Here is a 16,473-nt window from a genome sequence, read left to right as displayed (position 1 = left end):
CAGGACACGTAGCCCAAAATGCGGCATGTTGTCTCGTATCTGACAAGTCCCAAGGAGCAGGTTTCACCAAATCCTGCATCCACAGGCTGCTGGGGCAGACCTGAGCTCTGCTGTGTGGAGTGACCTGTGCTGGGCACCGGAGGAGCTTTGTGTCCCGTCTTTCTGCTGTGAGAGCAGAATGGTGGCTGAATGGAGAGCAGAATGGGCACGGTGGCTGGTGCCTCAGGGACGGTTCCTCGTGTAGTGGCAGGTGGTGTAGGGAGCTGTTAACGTGTGAACTGCTCTGCGGACCAGTGGCTTACACATGTCTGGTGTCAGCACCTCTTCAGACTTTCAGGTCTAGTGCACATAACATTCATGCAGGGAACGTGTACGTTTTTGGGGTGTGCTATTTAGCCACTGTGTGATATGCAAAGCCACTGTCAGCAGCTGTGGAAGGTACAACGTCAGGTGTGTACAGGGGCCACAGTGTTCTCCTGTTGTCCCACTGAAATGATGTTTGTAGAGTATGGGGAAAAGTCATGGTGTTGGGCTTAAGGACCTGATAAGAAAGTAAGCCTGGCACTGTCCACTAAAGCTGAAAGCTGTTCTTACTAGCGTTCCATTTCTTTTAAAAGAAAAAAATAAAAAAAAGTTCACAGGTGTTTACAATTGCACAGAATTTGGGATTAATAATGTTAATAACGTTAATAATGTTCTTTTGTTTTATGGATTCTTCTTTGCCCCAGAGAATTTCAACGCTTGATTTTAACGTGACATTTAGAATTTTGTCCACAAGTGGGACTGTGAAAGTAAAAAGAGTTGGCTGACATATTGAGATTTTACTGGTGAATGAGGATGCCTTTCTCTTTCCCTGAACAGTCAATGAATTACTGTAGAGCTCTGTATCTGCAGACTTAGAAAGACAATATAGAATATTGAGAAAAGTATTTCCAAAGTAATGCTGCGTAAAAATGCAATAAGGAAGTTTAAATTCTTCACATTTATTCTTCTCAAGGCATGCAAGTGAGTTTCTATTTTGTCCTTAAAAAGCAGCAAGCAAACATTTCAAAATAGAGTAAGTAACTATGGTGTTTGTGGATGGTTTATGATGAAAAAGGCATTATGTTTTCGATGTTGGAAATTACATTTCAGGTTCCTATCAGCTCAAGGATGAGTATAATAAAAGTTTTGGTTTTCTTTGCAAGTCAGGTACTACCAGAATGCTATCAGAACACATATGGAATAATGTGGTAATTTATCATTTTTTTCTTGATGTAAATCATTTGTGTAAATGGTAATTTAGTATAATACATAGTCAATCACAGTTTTCTGAAAAACTTTCTTTCTTTTTTTTATTTTATTATTACAGATTGAAGCTACTGATTCAAAGAATAATGTGTTGGTATTCTTTAAGCTGCGACCTGATGTAATTACCGAAGATAATCTTCATAGTAATATCCTTGTGTCATCTATGCTAGATTCACCAATTAACACCCTTTATCAAGCTGTTCGACAAGTTTTTGCACCAGTATTACTGAAGGTGAGCAATACGCTGATTTAAATAGTCTATAGATTTAATTGAAAAATTAGAATTCCACTGTCTATCTTAATTATTCTGACAAAATATTTTATATTATAAAAATAAAGTATTTTAAGAGCTTAAATAGATATTTCTAATATCTAAATATCTAATACCTAAAATATCTATCTAAATCCATATTTCTCATTTCTGAGTTAAAGAAGACACTTTATCATTTTGTCTCATATCGTCTTAGGAGGGTTCTGGATATGTGTGTGCCTGACTAGAAACATGGAATACATGGTGCTGTGGTTATTGGAGGCAATGGCTCCTTACCTCCCTTTCCACCAGTAATTCTGATCTTGTGTATTTTTCCTGTTTTAGATGTTTTATGTTTTATCCAAAATGCATATGTCAGTATCACGCAAAGTATGATTTCTACAGAAAGTCAGATAGGTGTTCTGGCCTCTGGATTAGTTTGTACAACTGCAGTTTTCATAGATCTGATATTTTAAAATGTTCTTAGGCTTTCGCTTCATTTTCATTAAAGAACATGTTTCTTTTGTGGATTTTTTTTGTCAAAAACAATAATCATGTCTATATTTCATTATCTTTACAAGCAGAATTTCAGCAGTTGCACGTTTTTAATTTCTTGCACATTACAACATTAATAAAATAATTTTAGGAAAACACAACTTTCAATGTTTGATTATAGCAATTTGCAGATTCTAGTCTAGAATTAGATTCAGAATTCATTTTTCTTAACAGAGAATTACTTAAAGAATTCTGAACACTCGCAAAGTCCTTTTATAAATCCAACAATTGACTTATGAATTTGCGATTAAAAAAAATTGCACTGTATTACTCTGATTTGAGAAGTAAAAAGCAGAAAATGTTTTTCCTTGGTGTTAAGAAAAATATTATGGCATCTCATCATGTGGGTAACTGTCACTAATCTGTCCCTGTGTGTGTGTGTGTGTGTGTATTTAGATAAATGGAAGGAAAATAGTAATGGTTCGGTTGTATGAGTCACATTTTGTGAAATTTTCATTGCAGGATGAGACATGGAGTAAAACATTTGATCCCAAACTCCAGAAGCTTCTAAGTGAGCTTGAAACTGGTTTGAGTGCTGTTCTCAGAAGATCAGATCCTAATTGCATGGGAGAAAAGTTCAGTGAAGATGATGTGCAAGGTTTGTTTGGCAGTTGTTTTTTATAATTAATTATCATACTATCAATATAAAGATTAAAAACACATAGTATAACAATCATCAACAAAGTGTAATAAATTATATTGCTATAGTCAATTAATTTTAAATTAGGAGTAAATCAGTGTTTGATAAGTTGAATTTCCAGTCTTCATGGAAAGACTGAAGTGCCTGCAGTGCCAGCAGAGTGTGAAATATAACAGCTTGTGCTGAGTAGACTGGGCTTGGTGATGGTCGACTCTGGTCTCTTGGTATGAACTTGATACTACATTTAGTTTGAGTCAGAAGTCAAAGGGCAATCACATAACTGTAAGGCAAAAATTTGCTTTAGAAAGTATGTTCCACCTGTAAGTCTTTTGTTACCATTCATGTGTTTCGTATTTCAACATTTTCTGTTCTTATTTGCAGCTATACTTACACCAACAGATGAATTTCAATTCTGGATAGAATGTGCTCGTCATGGAACGAAATTGTATAGTAAAGAGAGAGCTTCTCATTTTAAAGACCTATTTGAGGACATTGCTAAAGTATGTTTTCTTTTGTATAATAAGTGTATTCTATATTTGTAGACTTACAAAAGCCCCAAACCCTCTCTCCTTGTGAAATATGTCTGTATATGTACGCTCTTTTTAAATACATGAATATATAGCTATTTAGTTAATTTTTCTTAGGCAAGATTTTACTTTAAATGACATTTATTGTAGTTCCTAGTGACAATGATAAAGGGGAATGCCAGAAGTAAATGGGGAGCAGATTTGACCATTAAATCCTGAGATCTGCTGTGGAAATGTAATGGTATGCTACAATTTGTTCATGCTAGTCATGAATTTATTAAAAGAGAAATTGAAAATGCAGAGGACAACAATCAAACTTTATACAAAATTTCAGGCACATGGACAGCACTTGCTCAAGTAGCACTACAGATATGAATCATTCCTAACACAAATAAACTTAAATATTTAACATTTTTTGAGAGGATCCCTCCATATTCTTTTAAGCAATAAAACAAGAAAACTATAGCAATTACTAGCTTCAGTAAAGTATAGTTGTTTCTACAATACTAGTTGCAAAATGATTGTATTAATTTTTTTCCCTAGGATTATTATAACTTGGATAGTCTCTCTTTATTTGAAGTTGTGGATTTAGTGGAGACTACCAGGGATACCCTTGATAGTGTGTGGAGACAAACGGAACATGATCCTTATCCACAGCCACGCATGCATAATCTCTTGGATGTAATAGGTAAACCTTTATGCAGTCTTTATTAAATAAACATTTGAGAAAAAGTGAAATGAATCCTGGAGCAGAGACCTTCCTCCTCTTAAAGACCCCATTGATACCCTCCAGCATTAAGGTACTTGCTTGTTGTAGTTATGATCCATTAATGCTGCTTGCCTTGCGGTGTCCAGCAATTCAGCCAGTTCGGGTTGATGCCTTCAGGCATGCCTGGGAGGACGATAGATAATACCAACATGGAGTTTGATACCTTTTGAACCTGTGGATTAGATTCGTTTCACTTCTGTTTGGCTTCTTGTCTTTTTCCCAGAGGAGAATGTTTATTTGCATAAAACCCTCATTTGAAAGTTAATTCAGTTTGCATGGAAGTGGGAGCAGGACATACAGAGAGACTGCTTCCCTCATTCTCATGACAGTAGTCCCGTGTTCTGGGACAGACATAGGACAGCGAGCTTTCCTGCTGCTGTCAAACTTTTGTGTGCATGAGGAGGACGGCTGTTTGTATCAGGATGGCTGGGGGCAGACAGCTGCCATCACTGCTGATACAGATGATGCTTGTGCATGAATTCCAGAATCGAAATCCATCAGTTTCTGATATTGGGCCAACCTCCAGTTGGACTAACATGGAGATGTTTAAGCGATTTATTGAAGCTGAAACAATGTGAACAGTTACTGACAAATTTGTGTGGTTTTAAATAATAACCTTATAATAGTTTTTCAAAAATATTGTTGGGACTTGATGTGGAGTTTAAAAAAGTTATTTTGAACAAACTGTATACTGTTTTCATATACTTTTTTTCTGTTCTAGGAAGCTGTCTAGGTAGATTTGTTCAGAGAAAATTAGCATCTTTGAACCTGTGGGAGGATGCTTTTCACACTGTTAAAGAAAATCTAAAGGCTGGCATCTTGATTTGTGAGCAATGGGCATCAGCTTGTGAATACTTAACTGGACAACTGTGGCAGCGTTATACTCTGCATCAGTGGAAAAATGAAAAGTATTTTCCTGAATCTTTAGTCAAATTCAGCAAACGTCTTGATGAGGTATTATCCACATTTATTCATTATTTATTTATCACGTATTACTATCATTGAATAATAATTACTATTTATTGTTATTTATTTTTATCTATTTCATTAAACACCATTATTTAATAGGAAATAAAAATAAAGTCATAAAAGGAAAGTAAAAACACTTTTTGTAGCCTTTTTAGAGTGAGCATTCTGTAATTCATATGCTTGCCTGAGACTTTCAAAAACTTTCTGTAAAAAGTAGAAGGGTGTCATGTAGTGCTTGTGCTTTTTGCTTTTAAACGTAAGTTTTATGTAAAAGCATGTTGATATATCATATTTTCTTTTATAGGTCTTAACTGTTAGAACACTGCATGAAAAACTTATATTCTTTTTGCCATCTGGAGAACAAAATGCTTTACATGTTGCCCAGGTGTTTGAGCCCTTTGCTGGCCTAAATCCTGTACACTGTAATCCTTACACAGAGGTATAATGCTTATTTTTAATTTATCGATACTCCCTGTGTGACTTTTTAGTATTTAGATGAGCAGTCCTAAAGTAACATGTATGTACTGATTGTCTTCTAGCCATTATGGAAAGCTGCAGTCTCTCAGTTTGAAAGAACTATTGCACCAGCAGAACAAAAAGTAGCAAGCAAACTGAAGAAATTTATTTCAGAAATTCAAGACAGCCCTCAACAGGTACAGGCATTTTTGCAGTCTGAAAACTTCTGGATGGGAAAAAGTTACAGAGTTCTTAAGTAGTCAGTTTTGAGCAAAGGGGTAAATACTTATAGGCAAAGACTATTTATGAACAGCCATAAAGAGTGCTATCAGAATATGTTTAATTTTTTTCAGGAGAAAGAGATAACTTGTTTTAATTTCATATTCTAGCTTCTTCAGACATTTCAGAAACACAAGGAACTAATAAAGCGTCCAAATATAAGCAAAGAATTACTTTTAGAAAGGGAAACATTGCTAGCAAGGCTTCAAGATTATGTCAAAGGTAAAAATTATCTAACCGTGTTCGACGACATTAGTATTTTTGCAAATAATATAATTGTTTATTTACTATAGAATTATGTCATTATACCTACTATATTTTTATAACTATAATAATACATTTAAGCTTGTTCTGTTAGGTTTCTGGTCTAACATGAATCTTTTTCTTGTGTTAGACTATCAGACAGACTTTGAAACTCGATGCCATGGTGTTCCTGGTGATGTTTCTGGACCGCTGTCAGGCAAAAACCTTTCTGAAGTTGTCAATAATATCGTATGGGTGCGGCAGCTGGAGCTGAAGGTAACAGATTCCATTACAAACAGATTTCATTGCTAGTTAGATACAGTGTTATTATACGAACATAAATCATACACGAGATTGTGGAGATAAAAGGTGTAAGAGACTGTGGAGAAAATAGCATTAAAAAAATTGTGGACTTCCAAGAGTTATAGAATCAGGATTCCATATCTGTGGCACCATGTGCTAAGCTGAATTTTATTAACTGACACAATAAACAATCGTTTCATAATGAACTGAACAGCCTCTTTTTGTGACTTACTATTTTCTGGCAAAACAAAAAAACAAAACAACAACAACAAAAATAAAAAAGAAAAAAAATTCTGAGTGGAGATGACTTTTTAAAATTTTATCCTCCAGTTTGCGTTTTAAAATTCTATTTAAGATTTACATATTGCTAGATTCTGACATCGTAATTCTCATCTGTTATTAGCCTCTGCAGTGTCCCCTTGAAACCAAAGGGATTTCTTGGTAATACTGTTTTGAGTCAGTGTCTGACAGGGAATTTACATTGCTAAATTAAGGAGTGCAGTTTATTTCTGTGTAGTGGAGGTAAATGGCAAGTAATTCTGTGTTCTCTTACCACAGAATGAGTTTAAGACGTACCTGATTCTGTTTTAGCTTCTGTTATTTTTATTGATCTGTAGTAAAACTTCGGTTGGAAACTCTGGAACTTTGTTTTGGAAAAGTATGGACTAGTTAAAAGCAAAATGTTTCCTGTAAACTTAAGTGCCATTGACAATAACTAAGTATTTGAATGAGAATAGCTGTTATCCATCCCCAAATAACGATTAGTACATTTTTTTTTGGATCACCTGTAATTTGCAGAAACTCAAGGGCCCATTTCAGCTGAATGTGACAGAAGGTGGAGGTCTTAAATATCTTTTTTTTTTGTGTGTGTGTGCGTGTGTGTGTGTGCATCCTCCAAAGGGAAAAGCAGCAGATCAGGTTTCAACATGATTTCTTCTGCTTGGTCTGCTGAAGCATCTCAGAGGGGAACTCAACTGATGTGTGTGAGTTGTGTGTCTACCTTAAGCTGAGCTGAATTTTTGAATTCCTCTCATGTCTTCACTGATTGCATTGACTAGGGTCTTGATTCATTTGTCCACACATAGGTGTGAAATCCTATCTGAAATGCCCTTGAGCATTGACATGAACCTTATAGATACAGCACACAATGTGTTGGCATGTGATGGGAGACCTGTAACTTTATGGAAAATGAATGAAAGACCATGTGGGATACCCCAGGATATCTTAATAGTGGTAGACACTTGTGGTGGACAACTTACTCAAGCAAACTATTTCAATTTACTGTAACTGGAATTCTAATACATAGGACACAATTCGGTATTTACTTATTTTTTCTAATCTGTTTTTGAATCCCACTGGAATGTTTTATAGTACTGATTTGTATTGTGGTGATTCTTCTTTTCTAATTTAATAGCAGGAATTTAAGCTTCCTTTCTTTGTGATTGTATTCAAGGTGGATGATACTATCAAGCTTTCAGAGTCTCTCCTCTCTGACTTGTCTGGATTTCAAAGTTTTCATCAAAGTGCAGATTCTTTTCTGGAACTGTTAAAAGTATATGAACAAGAGCAATTTGATGACTGGTCTAGGAATATACAGTCAGAATTATCAAATCCCAAGTCAGGACTTTGGTAAGTATTTAAATTTTCATTTGAATAATGTTAATGCTGAAATCTGTACCGTAGGGTAATTTGATAGGACCTGATTAAAGAAATACGGATTTTACTGAATGAATGCAGAAATAAAGTGAAAGAGTTCATGATCATTTCATCATTCTGCCAGAGTTGGTTGTTAAGATGAAGCACACAGGACAATGCTAATGGCTAATCTTGCGGTTTCTATTGACACCTGGAATGAAATATGTTTGTTTCGCTTGTTGTTGTATTATCCATAGTGTGATAATGTCTAGAAACCAGATGAGACAGGAATATAACTGTTGATATACAGATCACACATGTAGAGTTACAAATAAATTGCTATTCATAAGAAATTCTGTGGTCTAAATTGAGCAGGTGAAAGAAGGGTAAGAATACCAATTTACATCTCATAAGTTGTATTCACCAAAATAATGAAATTCGAATATATATCTATATATATTTAAATTTACTGTTTTTTTTGTTGTTGTTGTTATTTGTTGTTTGTTTGCTTTTTAATTGGGCACATAGCTTCTGTCTGCATCCAAGTGTTGCAAAGTGTTCACTAGGGGAGGTTTAAGTTGGATATTAGGAAAAACTTCTTTACTGAAAGGGTTGTTAGGCATTGGAATGGGCTGCCCAGGGAAGTGGTTGAGTCACCATCCCTGGAGGTCTTTAAAAGACATTTAGATATAGAGCTTAGTGATAAGGTTTAGTGGAGGGCTTGTTAGTGTTAGGTCAGAGGCTGGACTAGGTGATCTTGGAGGACTCTTCCAACTTAGATGATTCTGTGATTCTGTGAAACTTCTTTTGAATAAAGTGAGGGTTTGTCCACAGTTCCACTGGACACAAGTGTTGCTACTCCTGTGCCAACTTTTATTTTATGAAAAACACACTTATGTAACAAATTAGCAGATTCAGAACTGCAATACGTAGAAATGATATTATTGATTAGTACCATATAAATTTGTTTTTGTGAGAGTTTTTTAAAAAGTTTTTTTTTTAGCTTTCTGCAAAGAGATTAATTAAAAGGAAGAAAGGAGGTAGCTCACTGTAAAGGAGGATGCGGTGGATATGTGAACTAGAATAAGGTGAGAAAAAAAACTGAAAAAAATGAGTAAACCTGAAGTGTTTATGAAAGAAGCCTAGGAGGATGATGGTAGAAGCATTACTATAGTAGAAAAAATAATTGGAGTAAAATCTAATGATAGTTTACTGTTTTTGTTAGAATTATTTATTAGTTTATTATACAGTGCACCTAAGAAAAGACAAATATCAAATTGTGTTCATCAATATGCTTAATTTGATTTTGGCTTAGCATCCAAGCTAATAGTCCAGTAATGGAGTTGGATCATGTCTTTGGAACATTAAACATACTCTATTCAGACCGTTTGGTGACTCTCCTAAGAGAAGTACGTCAGCTGTCGGCACTCGGTTTTGCTATACCAGCAAAAATACAGCAAGCTGCAAACACTGCACAGAAGTTCTGTAAGCAGGCAGTCATCCTCAAACAGGTATAACATTAAATGTAGTAACAGGTAATTCATTGATACTGTGTTTTATTTTTAAAATAAAACCATTTTATTTTTAAAATAAAACCATTTTATTTTTAATAAAACCAAATAAATGCCATTGATATCTGAGATATTTGCACAGCTAGGGCAGAGGTGACACAGCACCTACAAGATACCCATGCATCTGGATTGTTGACAGGTGTTCAGGTGGAAACCTTAGCCATCTTAAGCAGTATTAGCTATCTATGTGTCAGCAGCTAAAGCAAGTTGTAGGATATCCCTGTTAGTCCAGCTGCCAATTTATAAGGAAATAAATTGGTTTTAGATCTTGTATTGTGTCCATGGAGGATGTCATGGATACTTGAAGGCATCTGAAATGGTACTAGATGCCTATGTTTGCATAAAACAGTGGAATTGTTCCACTTGCAATAAACTAGAGACTGAAGCCATTGCACTTAAGGTGAAGTATAATCACAGACATGTAAGTAGCAGGGTTTTTTAGCTGTTAGAGTTCATCACTAGAAGATATGATCACATTACCACTGAGTATGTACTTTATTCTTGTAAACATTTTACTATTATAGTTAATTCTAATTTCTTAGTAGCGTTGATTTCACATTATGTTCAGAAATATTCTGTGAATGTTAAATGTACTTATATACAATTAAACAAATAACATTATTTATAAGTTTAATCTGTTCATTTTTACAGGTGGCACATTTTTATAATTCTATTGATCAACAAATGATTGAGAGTCAGAAGCCAATGATGTTACAGTCTGCCCTAGCATTTGAACAGATAATTAAGGTGAAAGAATTCCCCTCCTTGTATTTGGAATATCAGTGGTATCTGCATACCACCATATCATGCTTTTTCTATGTTTTACTGGACTTCTTAAGTGCAGTGTTCCAATACAAGCAACACCATCCGTTTCGTTAGCATTTGTTGAAATCAGTGGGCCTTTCTTTTTGAAATCATGAATTTCAGTTTCAAGCACTCTACCCTCTTTCAACACTCTGCAATGTGAAAATGGTTGGAGAATTATAACATCCCCATAAATTCTGTATTGGGCCAGAAAATGCCTCCAGAGAAAGCGTTGCAAAAACTGTTGGAAACATGCTCCTGAGAACCATTTTGCAAAACAGAATATAATAGTGGGGCTGAAGGTAGAAGAGAAGTTTGGGTTTGGGGTTATTTCACACAAAATGGTGTAGACCAAACTGTGGGTTCAAAAGCGTTCTGGAAAAGTTTCCCAAACTTTTTCCTTGGTTGGGCTGCTGATTGTGCCACAATATGTTATTAGTGTGCAGACCATAAGCTGGTGATTGTGCAGAAGTGTTCTGAGCCACAACGTATTCTTCTGCCTGGCACGATTTGTGTGCTGTATCTTTTAGGAATGGGTCCAGCTGTGGAACTTTAAATGCTTTTGTGTTACTATTTTCTACTGTAAACTGCAAAATATGTTTAAAAAAACCGAAACAAACAAACACCAAGAATATTGATTAAAAAAAAACAAATGAAAAGGAGCTCCCCAAAGTTGTAATTTTTGCTTATGAGTCAGTGGAATTTTACTGTGGAAATATTATTTTTACTGATAAACGTGTTTTTCAAGCATTCAAGGTCTGGTCCTGGAGGAAAAGCTCAAATAACATGGGATAATCCCAGGGAATTGGAAGCTTATATCCAAAAACTCCAAGCTGCTGCTGAGCGACTTTCCACTGAAAACAGGAAACTGAGAAAGTGGCACACAAACTTCATTGAAAAGGTATGTTTTCCAGGTAAAATCAAAATTGTGTTTTTTAGAGCTTACTTTACTCTTTCTTCCATTTATGTGGTTATGAGCATATGTATTATCCTTTCAAATTCTTTTAACAGGTTATATCTCTTATGAATATTGATCTACTCCGGCAGCAGCAGCGTTGGAAAGATGGACTCCAGGAACTCAGAACTGGTTTTGCAAGCCTCGAGTCACAGGCAGGGTTTCATTGTCATATTGCAAGCAGCAAACATCTGATTTTTCAATACTTATCAAGATTTAAGACTCAAACATACTATGATTTAATTAATTTTGATTAATGATTTAATAGCTCATTAATCAGGATAATATTTTTTTTTGTGTCATGCTAGTAATGGGAGAAGAAAAACACTTAGTCAGGTACCAGGGCTTAGGTGAATAAATGGGAGAACCTTAAGTCTTGTACAACAGTTGTGTCTGAGCCATCAACATGTGCTGAAATGCAGAAATGGGTGCAGCTATCTCCAGGCAGAATAAGATAAATGTATAAAATTTCGAATTAAAATGCATTTCTGACTGAAATAATGAAGATTACTTGTTCATCCATTAACTGCCAATTTTTGATTAAGATTATCATATTATCAAAGTAACTCGGAATGATATTAGTATCACCTAAGTTATTTTGATATATTATTAGTCAATTTAAATTTTCCTGTTCCCTTCAACAGTAATGGGTCTGTAATCTTAGGTGTTTGTGGTATCCTTGGCCTCACTAATAGAGATCTGAATCATTTTAATTGGTATTTGCTAGTCAAATAAATGCAGTAGTTTCACTGTATTTTTTTTTTTAATAAAATTTTCAATTTCTCAGATAATATAAGTAAATGGATATTTAGCTGTATGTGTATTTTCCTTTAGTTTTTGGTTGGTAATTTGTATTGAAATGTAATTTGCAAATTTTTATCTCGAATTCAATTTATTTTTTAAGAAATTAATACATTATTTGCTCTTAAAATCAGTTTGAAAATATTTTCAGTATTACAGAATATGGTATGGCATTTTCATATGGTATATGAAAAATGGAAGTAAACTGTGTTAAATCACTTTTTTTTTTTTTTTTTTTTTTAATCCTTGACTAGAACTGATAAAACTGAACCAAGTGTATCCTGCTTTCACCATCCAAAATTACAATATTTTATCGTCTGGCTGTACCTTGCTAATACACTTCATTGTTGCCATCAAGTTGTTAAAATTCTGCATTATCTGACAAAGTTTTCAGGGCTCTATCTACAGAATGTATAGTAGCATAGGGAAAATAAGTGCCTGGGTTTATCTGTGTAAAAATTATAAACTGGTTTGTATTAACACTTTAGACACATCATTTGGAAGAAAGGAGCTAGAAGTAACTAATTGAATTATAGTTGTCCATGATGGAACATTACTATTTCTGTAGGTTTCTTCCTTACATTGTCCTTGTTGTCATACAGGTGTCAATTTGTAAGAATTTTACACTTTTATTTAAAACCTATATTTATAATTGTCTTAAGATTTAATTGAGACAATTTCAAATTTCACTTGTGTCTGAAACATTTCTGTTGGAAGAGTTCCACTGGGCAGTCTCAAATTGTTGGACAGACCTTAAATGTATGGCTTCCTTAGCAGCCTTGGTCTGACTCCAAAGCCCTGACTGAAAATTACTGTCGAAATAAATAAGAGAAACTGTTAAGCTGAAAAATGTTTCCAGTTTCTTTTTTGGCTTGTATTGCCACTTTGAAAATGCTTGGGTGCCTTACCAGTGCCCATTTACAGACTTAAGTGTATGATACTGCTTTGAACATTCTTATGGAATGTGCAACGTAGCACATTCCAAGGAAATTTTGATTTAAGATAAAAGTCTTGTATTGACTTATTAGTTAATACTTATCTGTGGAAACACACAAGAATTTTCTGAAATAAAGGTTAGAAGCTAGCTTATATATCACAGGGAAGTAAAAGGTGTGATACATATTTAGATCTCTCATTCAGCCATCCTTGTATCTTATTTCTAGCAGAATTCCATTTATTTTAGGGTAACCTTGAAGAATCTTGTCATAGATTAATACAGTTGGTGAAGTTCTTATCCTGAAGTACAGTAGAGACTGTTTGATAAGGCCTTCATTTTTTATTCCTATGTTCCTCTGAAAGACATTCTATATCTTCTTAATAGTCAAACACAATATTGCGTTGAATTTTACTAACAACACTATCTTCATTCTCAGTTTCACTTAATTACAGTAAATGTTATATTTTAGGGTTTCAAATCATGTGATATGAAAGCTTGGAGACAACACTGGAATCATCAACTGTACAAAGCTCTGGAGCATCAGTATCAGATGGGCTTAGAAGCACTTAATGAGAATTTACCAGAAATAAATATAGATCTAATATTCAAGTAAGATTTTTTTTCCCTAAAAATAAAATATTCTGGCTCAAATTGTATTCAAGTATTTATTATTTGTATTATTTGTTCCACTTTTCAGGCAAGGCCAGTTGCAATTCAGACCTCCTTTTGAAGAAGTACGAGCTAGATATTACAGAGAAATGAAGAGATTCATCTCCATTCCAAATCAGTTTAGGGGAGTAAGTGAAACAGAGGAAGAGTCTATCTTCACAGTTATGACTGAAAGAAATGCAAATGGATTTCTGACTGCTTTCAGTAAAGCAGAGGATTTGTTCAGAAAGCTGGCAGAAGTTTCTAATCAGTTCAAGGTATTTTCAGTATTGGACTCATACTTTTTCTTGTAGATTTATCTTTTTAGGCTTCAGACATTGTAGAAGTAACTGAGCAATGAAACCTGTGCATTATTGTCCTTTTCTGCAAGGCATGTAAGCAAAAGTTTATTAATTCTATCCATGTTAAGCCAACTACTCAAGCACATGCCTAGCTTGAAGCATACATACAGTTCCCATTGAAATCTCTGTATTACAGCAGTCTTTTTACCCTTGCTCAAAATGTGTTTTGATCTTCCTTAAATGAGTGGATACATCAAACCATTCTGTACCTCCTGATTTTTGTATTAAGTGAATTTGTAGGTAATTGAAGGAGCATAATGGTTAAAGAAAATGCAGCTTGAAAACATGATTAAAGTATTTTAATATTATTGAGAAACAGAGTTTATTAGTCTAATAAATATTTCTTTTGCATGAAATAAAAAACAACGTTGAAAAGGAATGGATTGTAATTGGGCAAGTAGATATGGAAACTCTGGTGACAACGCATCTTTCTAGCAAACAAGACTGGGAAAAAAACTTCAAGGCATTAAAAGTGAGAGGCAAAGAAGCAGAACGTCTTCCAAGGTATAGTGCAACTGTGTTCCTTTGTTTGAATAACGAATTCCATCAGATAATAAAGGTAATAATAAAATAGAAGTACTCTTTTTATGTGGAGATACAGATAGAATTTCAAGTGTTTTTGAAGTACTGTTGTACTTTTTAAAGGTTTAGATTTTTGTTCTTTGGTTTTATTTTTAGACCCTTACTCCCTTTTATCTATGGAGCCCTCTCAAAAAGCTTTTTGATATGACAGGAACCTCCCTCAAAATTCAGGGCTGGTTCTGAGATACTACAAAACACGGTGATATTTTAACAATTCTTTCAGCTGCGTCATGTACACCTGCAGTATATGTGGCCATTGGAAACAGACTTAGCAGATGTTTATACATTAAATAATTAATGTATTTAAGCACTTGATTAAATCCTGTAAGTAAGGTAGGCTAGTTTAGGCTTTTATGCTTACATGAGTTCACACAGGATTCTGTGTATTGCATAGTTAGTGTTATCAAATGATACTGGGGGGAAGCATGTTCAGAGCAAGTAGAAAGAGGTCACGTTTCATGCAGGAGGATGTTCTGGTGGAACTTACTGGCTAAATGATATTCTCAGTAGTAAACATTTTCATGTATTTGAGGATAGACAGGGTGAGTAGAAGAGAAATCAGGTGATGGATCTAATAGCCAGAAAACACACATGGTTACAAAGTGGCACGAGGCGAAAATAATTGGTGTTGAGGCAGGATACTCAGGAAAGTATCAGGTAAGGTACACTTACACTTTTGATGGTGTTCTGCTAATGGTCACTGTCGGAGATAAGATACAGGGCCTTAATATGGCTCGCTATGGCTTTTTTATGTGCATAGGACTATTAAAGGCTGGGTTAGTAAATTCTCATGGAAATTAGAGGTTTAAGGACATGACTGCACAAATAATTATTCTTTTTGTTTTTGAGTATAAAAATAGCCCTTTTGAATTTAGTGACATTAATTATATAAAATCAAGTGATTTTCTAACTATTTGGAAGACTGAAGCATTAGACCTTAGTCTCTGTAAAATTGGGTATATATGCCTAACGGTTAATATGCCTTTCAGTATTACGAGTAATGCGATTATTTGTCCATTAAGCTGCAACTTTTACTTGTAGAATTATGTATTTTGGCTTATGTAGAATTATGGTATTTTTTCTTATTAGGCTATAAAATCAGGGTAAACTGTAGACATGCATTGATCTTAGAGCTATTAAGACATATCTACACTTCTGAATATTTGCTATTTTTTAAATCTTTTGTCTTAAAGCATCATCAGGATAGATTGTTTAACTGTTAATTGCAACCCTGTGAAAACTGCAATTGATGATTTTATCCAGAAGTTCTACGATGTTCTTGTCCTTTCTTTGAGAAAATCTATACAAGGTAAATACCTTTGATGAATAGTAGCTTTTTATTTCTGTTGTACATGTGGGCATTAGTGTTACTGTATTGGTTAAATACTCTTTTTACTTCAGAAATATTTTACTCTTGGACATAGTGAATGGCAGAAATCAAAGTGGAACAAAAATAATCTCTCAATAATTTTTCACTACATGCCTGATCTGAAACCCTTTGATATCCGTATGCATCTGTTCCATTCACTTGTTTTGACCATATCTGTTCCAGATGTTAACAGGATAAACAGGATACATATGGATATTCTTTTGATTGTTACTTTTATGTGGAGAATAATTTCTTAGTTGTTTGAAGTTAATTGAAGGAAGCATCACAAAATGTTGCATTCAAAAATAGCATTTGATTTTTCTTTTAAAAATTTAAATACTTCACCAGGAGTCTTAAATAACCTAGGCTTATTCCATAGAATTCCTTGTCAGATTGTCAAAATGCAGAGTATTGAAGAGTGCAAAATATTTCCCAATTTTTTTGTGTTCTGGGTACAGATGATGAGCAATACCAGTGTTTTATGCTTTAAATGTAACAATCAGCGCAGGAAATGTAGAACAGGGGTCA

At 34.4% G+C, this 16,473-nt stretch overlaps 1 protein-coding gene across 9 annotated transcripts in view; it reads left to right on the top strand.

Annotated features, from left to right (window-relative positions):
• Window positions 1-16,473, top strand: part of DYNC2H1 (dynein cytoplasmic 2 heavy chain 1) — a 165,997-nt gene that overhangs the window by 1,800 nt on the left and 147,724 nt on the right. For all 9 annotated transcript variants that reach the window (XR_005816072.1, XR_005816073.1, XR_005816075.1 and 6 more), the window contains exons 2-19: window positions 1,352-1,522; window positions 2,558-2,693; window positions 3,117-3,235; window positions 3,806-3,950; window positions 4,753-4,985; window positions 5,305-5,439; window positions 5,540-5,653; window positions 5,846-5,957; window positions 6,130-6,254; window positions 7,735-7,910; window positions 9,232-9,427; window positions 10,139-10,234; window positions 11,040-11,192; window positions 11,303-11,401; window positions 13,454-13,593; window positions 13,682-13,910; window positions 14,371-14,498; window positions 15,770-15,885. Coding sequence is in view for 6 of the 9 variants with exons in the window: in XM_040544151.1 (XP_040400085.1) it covers window positions 1,352-1,522; window positions 2,558-2,693; window positions 3,117-3,235; window positions 3,806-3,950; window positions 4,753-4,985; window positions 5,305-5,439; window positions 5,540-5,653; window positions 5,846-5,957; window positions 6,130-6,254; window positions 7,735-7,910; window positions 9,232-9,427; window positions 10,139-10,234; window positions 11,040-11,192; window positions 11,303-11,401; window positions 13,454-13,593; window positions 13,682-13,910; window positions 14,371-14,498; window positions 15,770-15,885 (2,623 nt within the window). In the remaining 3 variants the exon portion in view is untranslated. The remainder of the gene's footprint in view (window positions 1-1,351; window positions 1,523-2,557; window positions 2,694-3,116; window positions 3,236-3,805; window positions 3,951-4,752; window positions 4,986-5,304; window positions 5,440-5,539; window positions 5,654-5,845; window positions 5,958-6,129; window positions 6,255-7,734; window positions 7,911-9,231; window positions 9,428-10,138; window positions 10,235-11,039; window positions 11,193-11,302; window positions 11,402-13,453; window positions 13,594-13,681; window positions 13,911-14,370; window positions 14,499-15,769; window positions 15,886-16,473) is intronic.

The sequence above is a fragment of the Cygnus olor genome, chromosome 1 (assembly GCF_009769625.2).
Source record: "Cygnus olor isolate bCygOlo1 chromosome 1, bCygOlo1.pri.v2, whole genome shotgun sequence".
Taxonomy (NCBI): Eukaryota; Metazoa; Chordata; class Aves; order Anseriformes; family Anatidae; genus Cygnus; species Cygnus olor.
The sequence above is the reverse complement of the archived record's forward strand: the minus strand, read 5'-3'. Positions and strand labels throughout refer to the sequence as shown.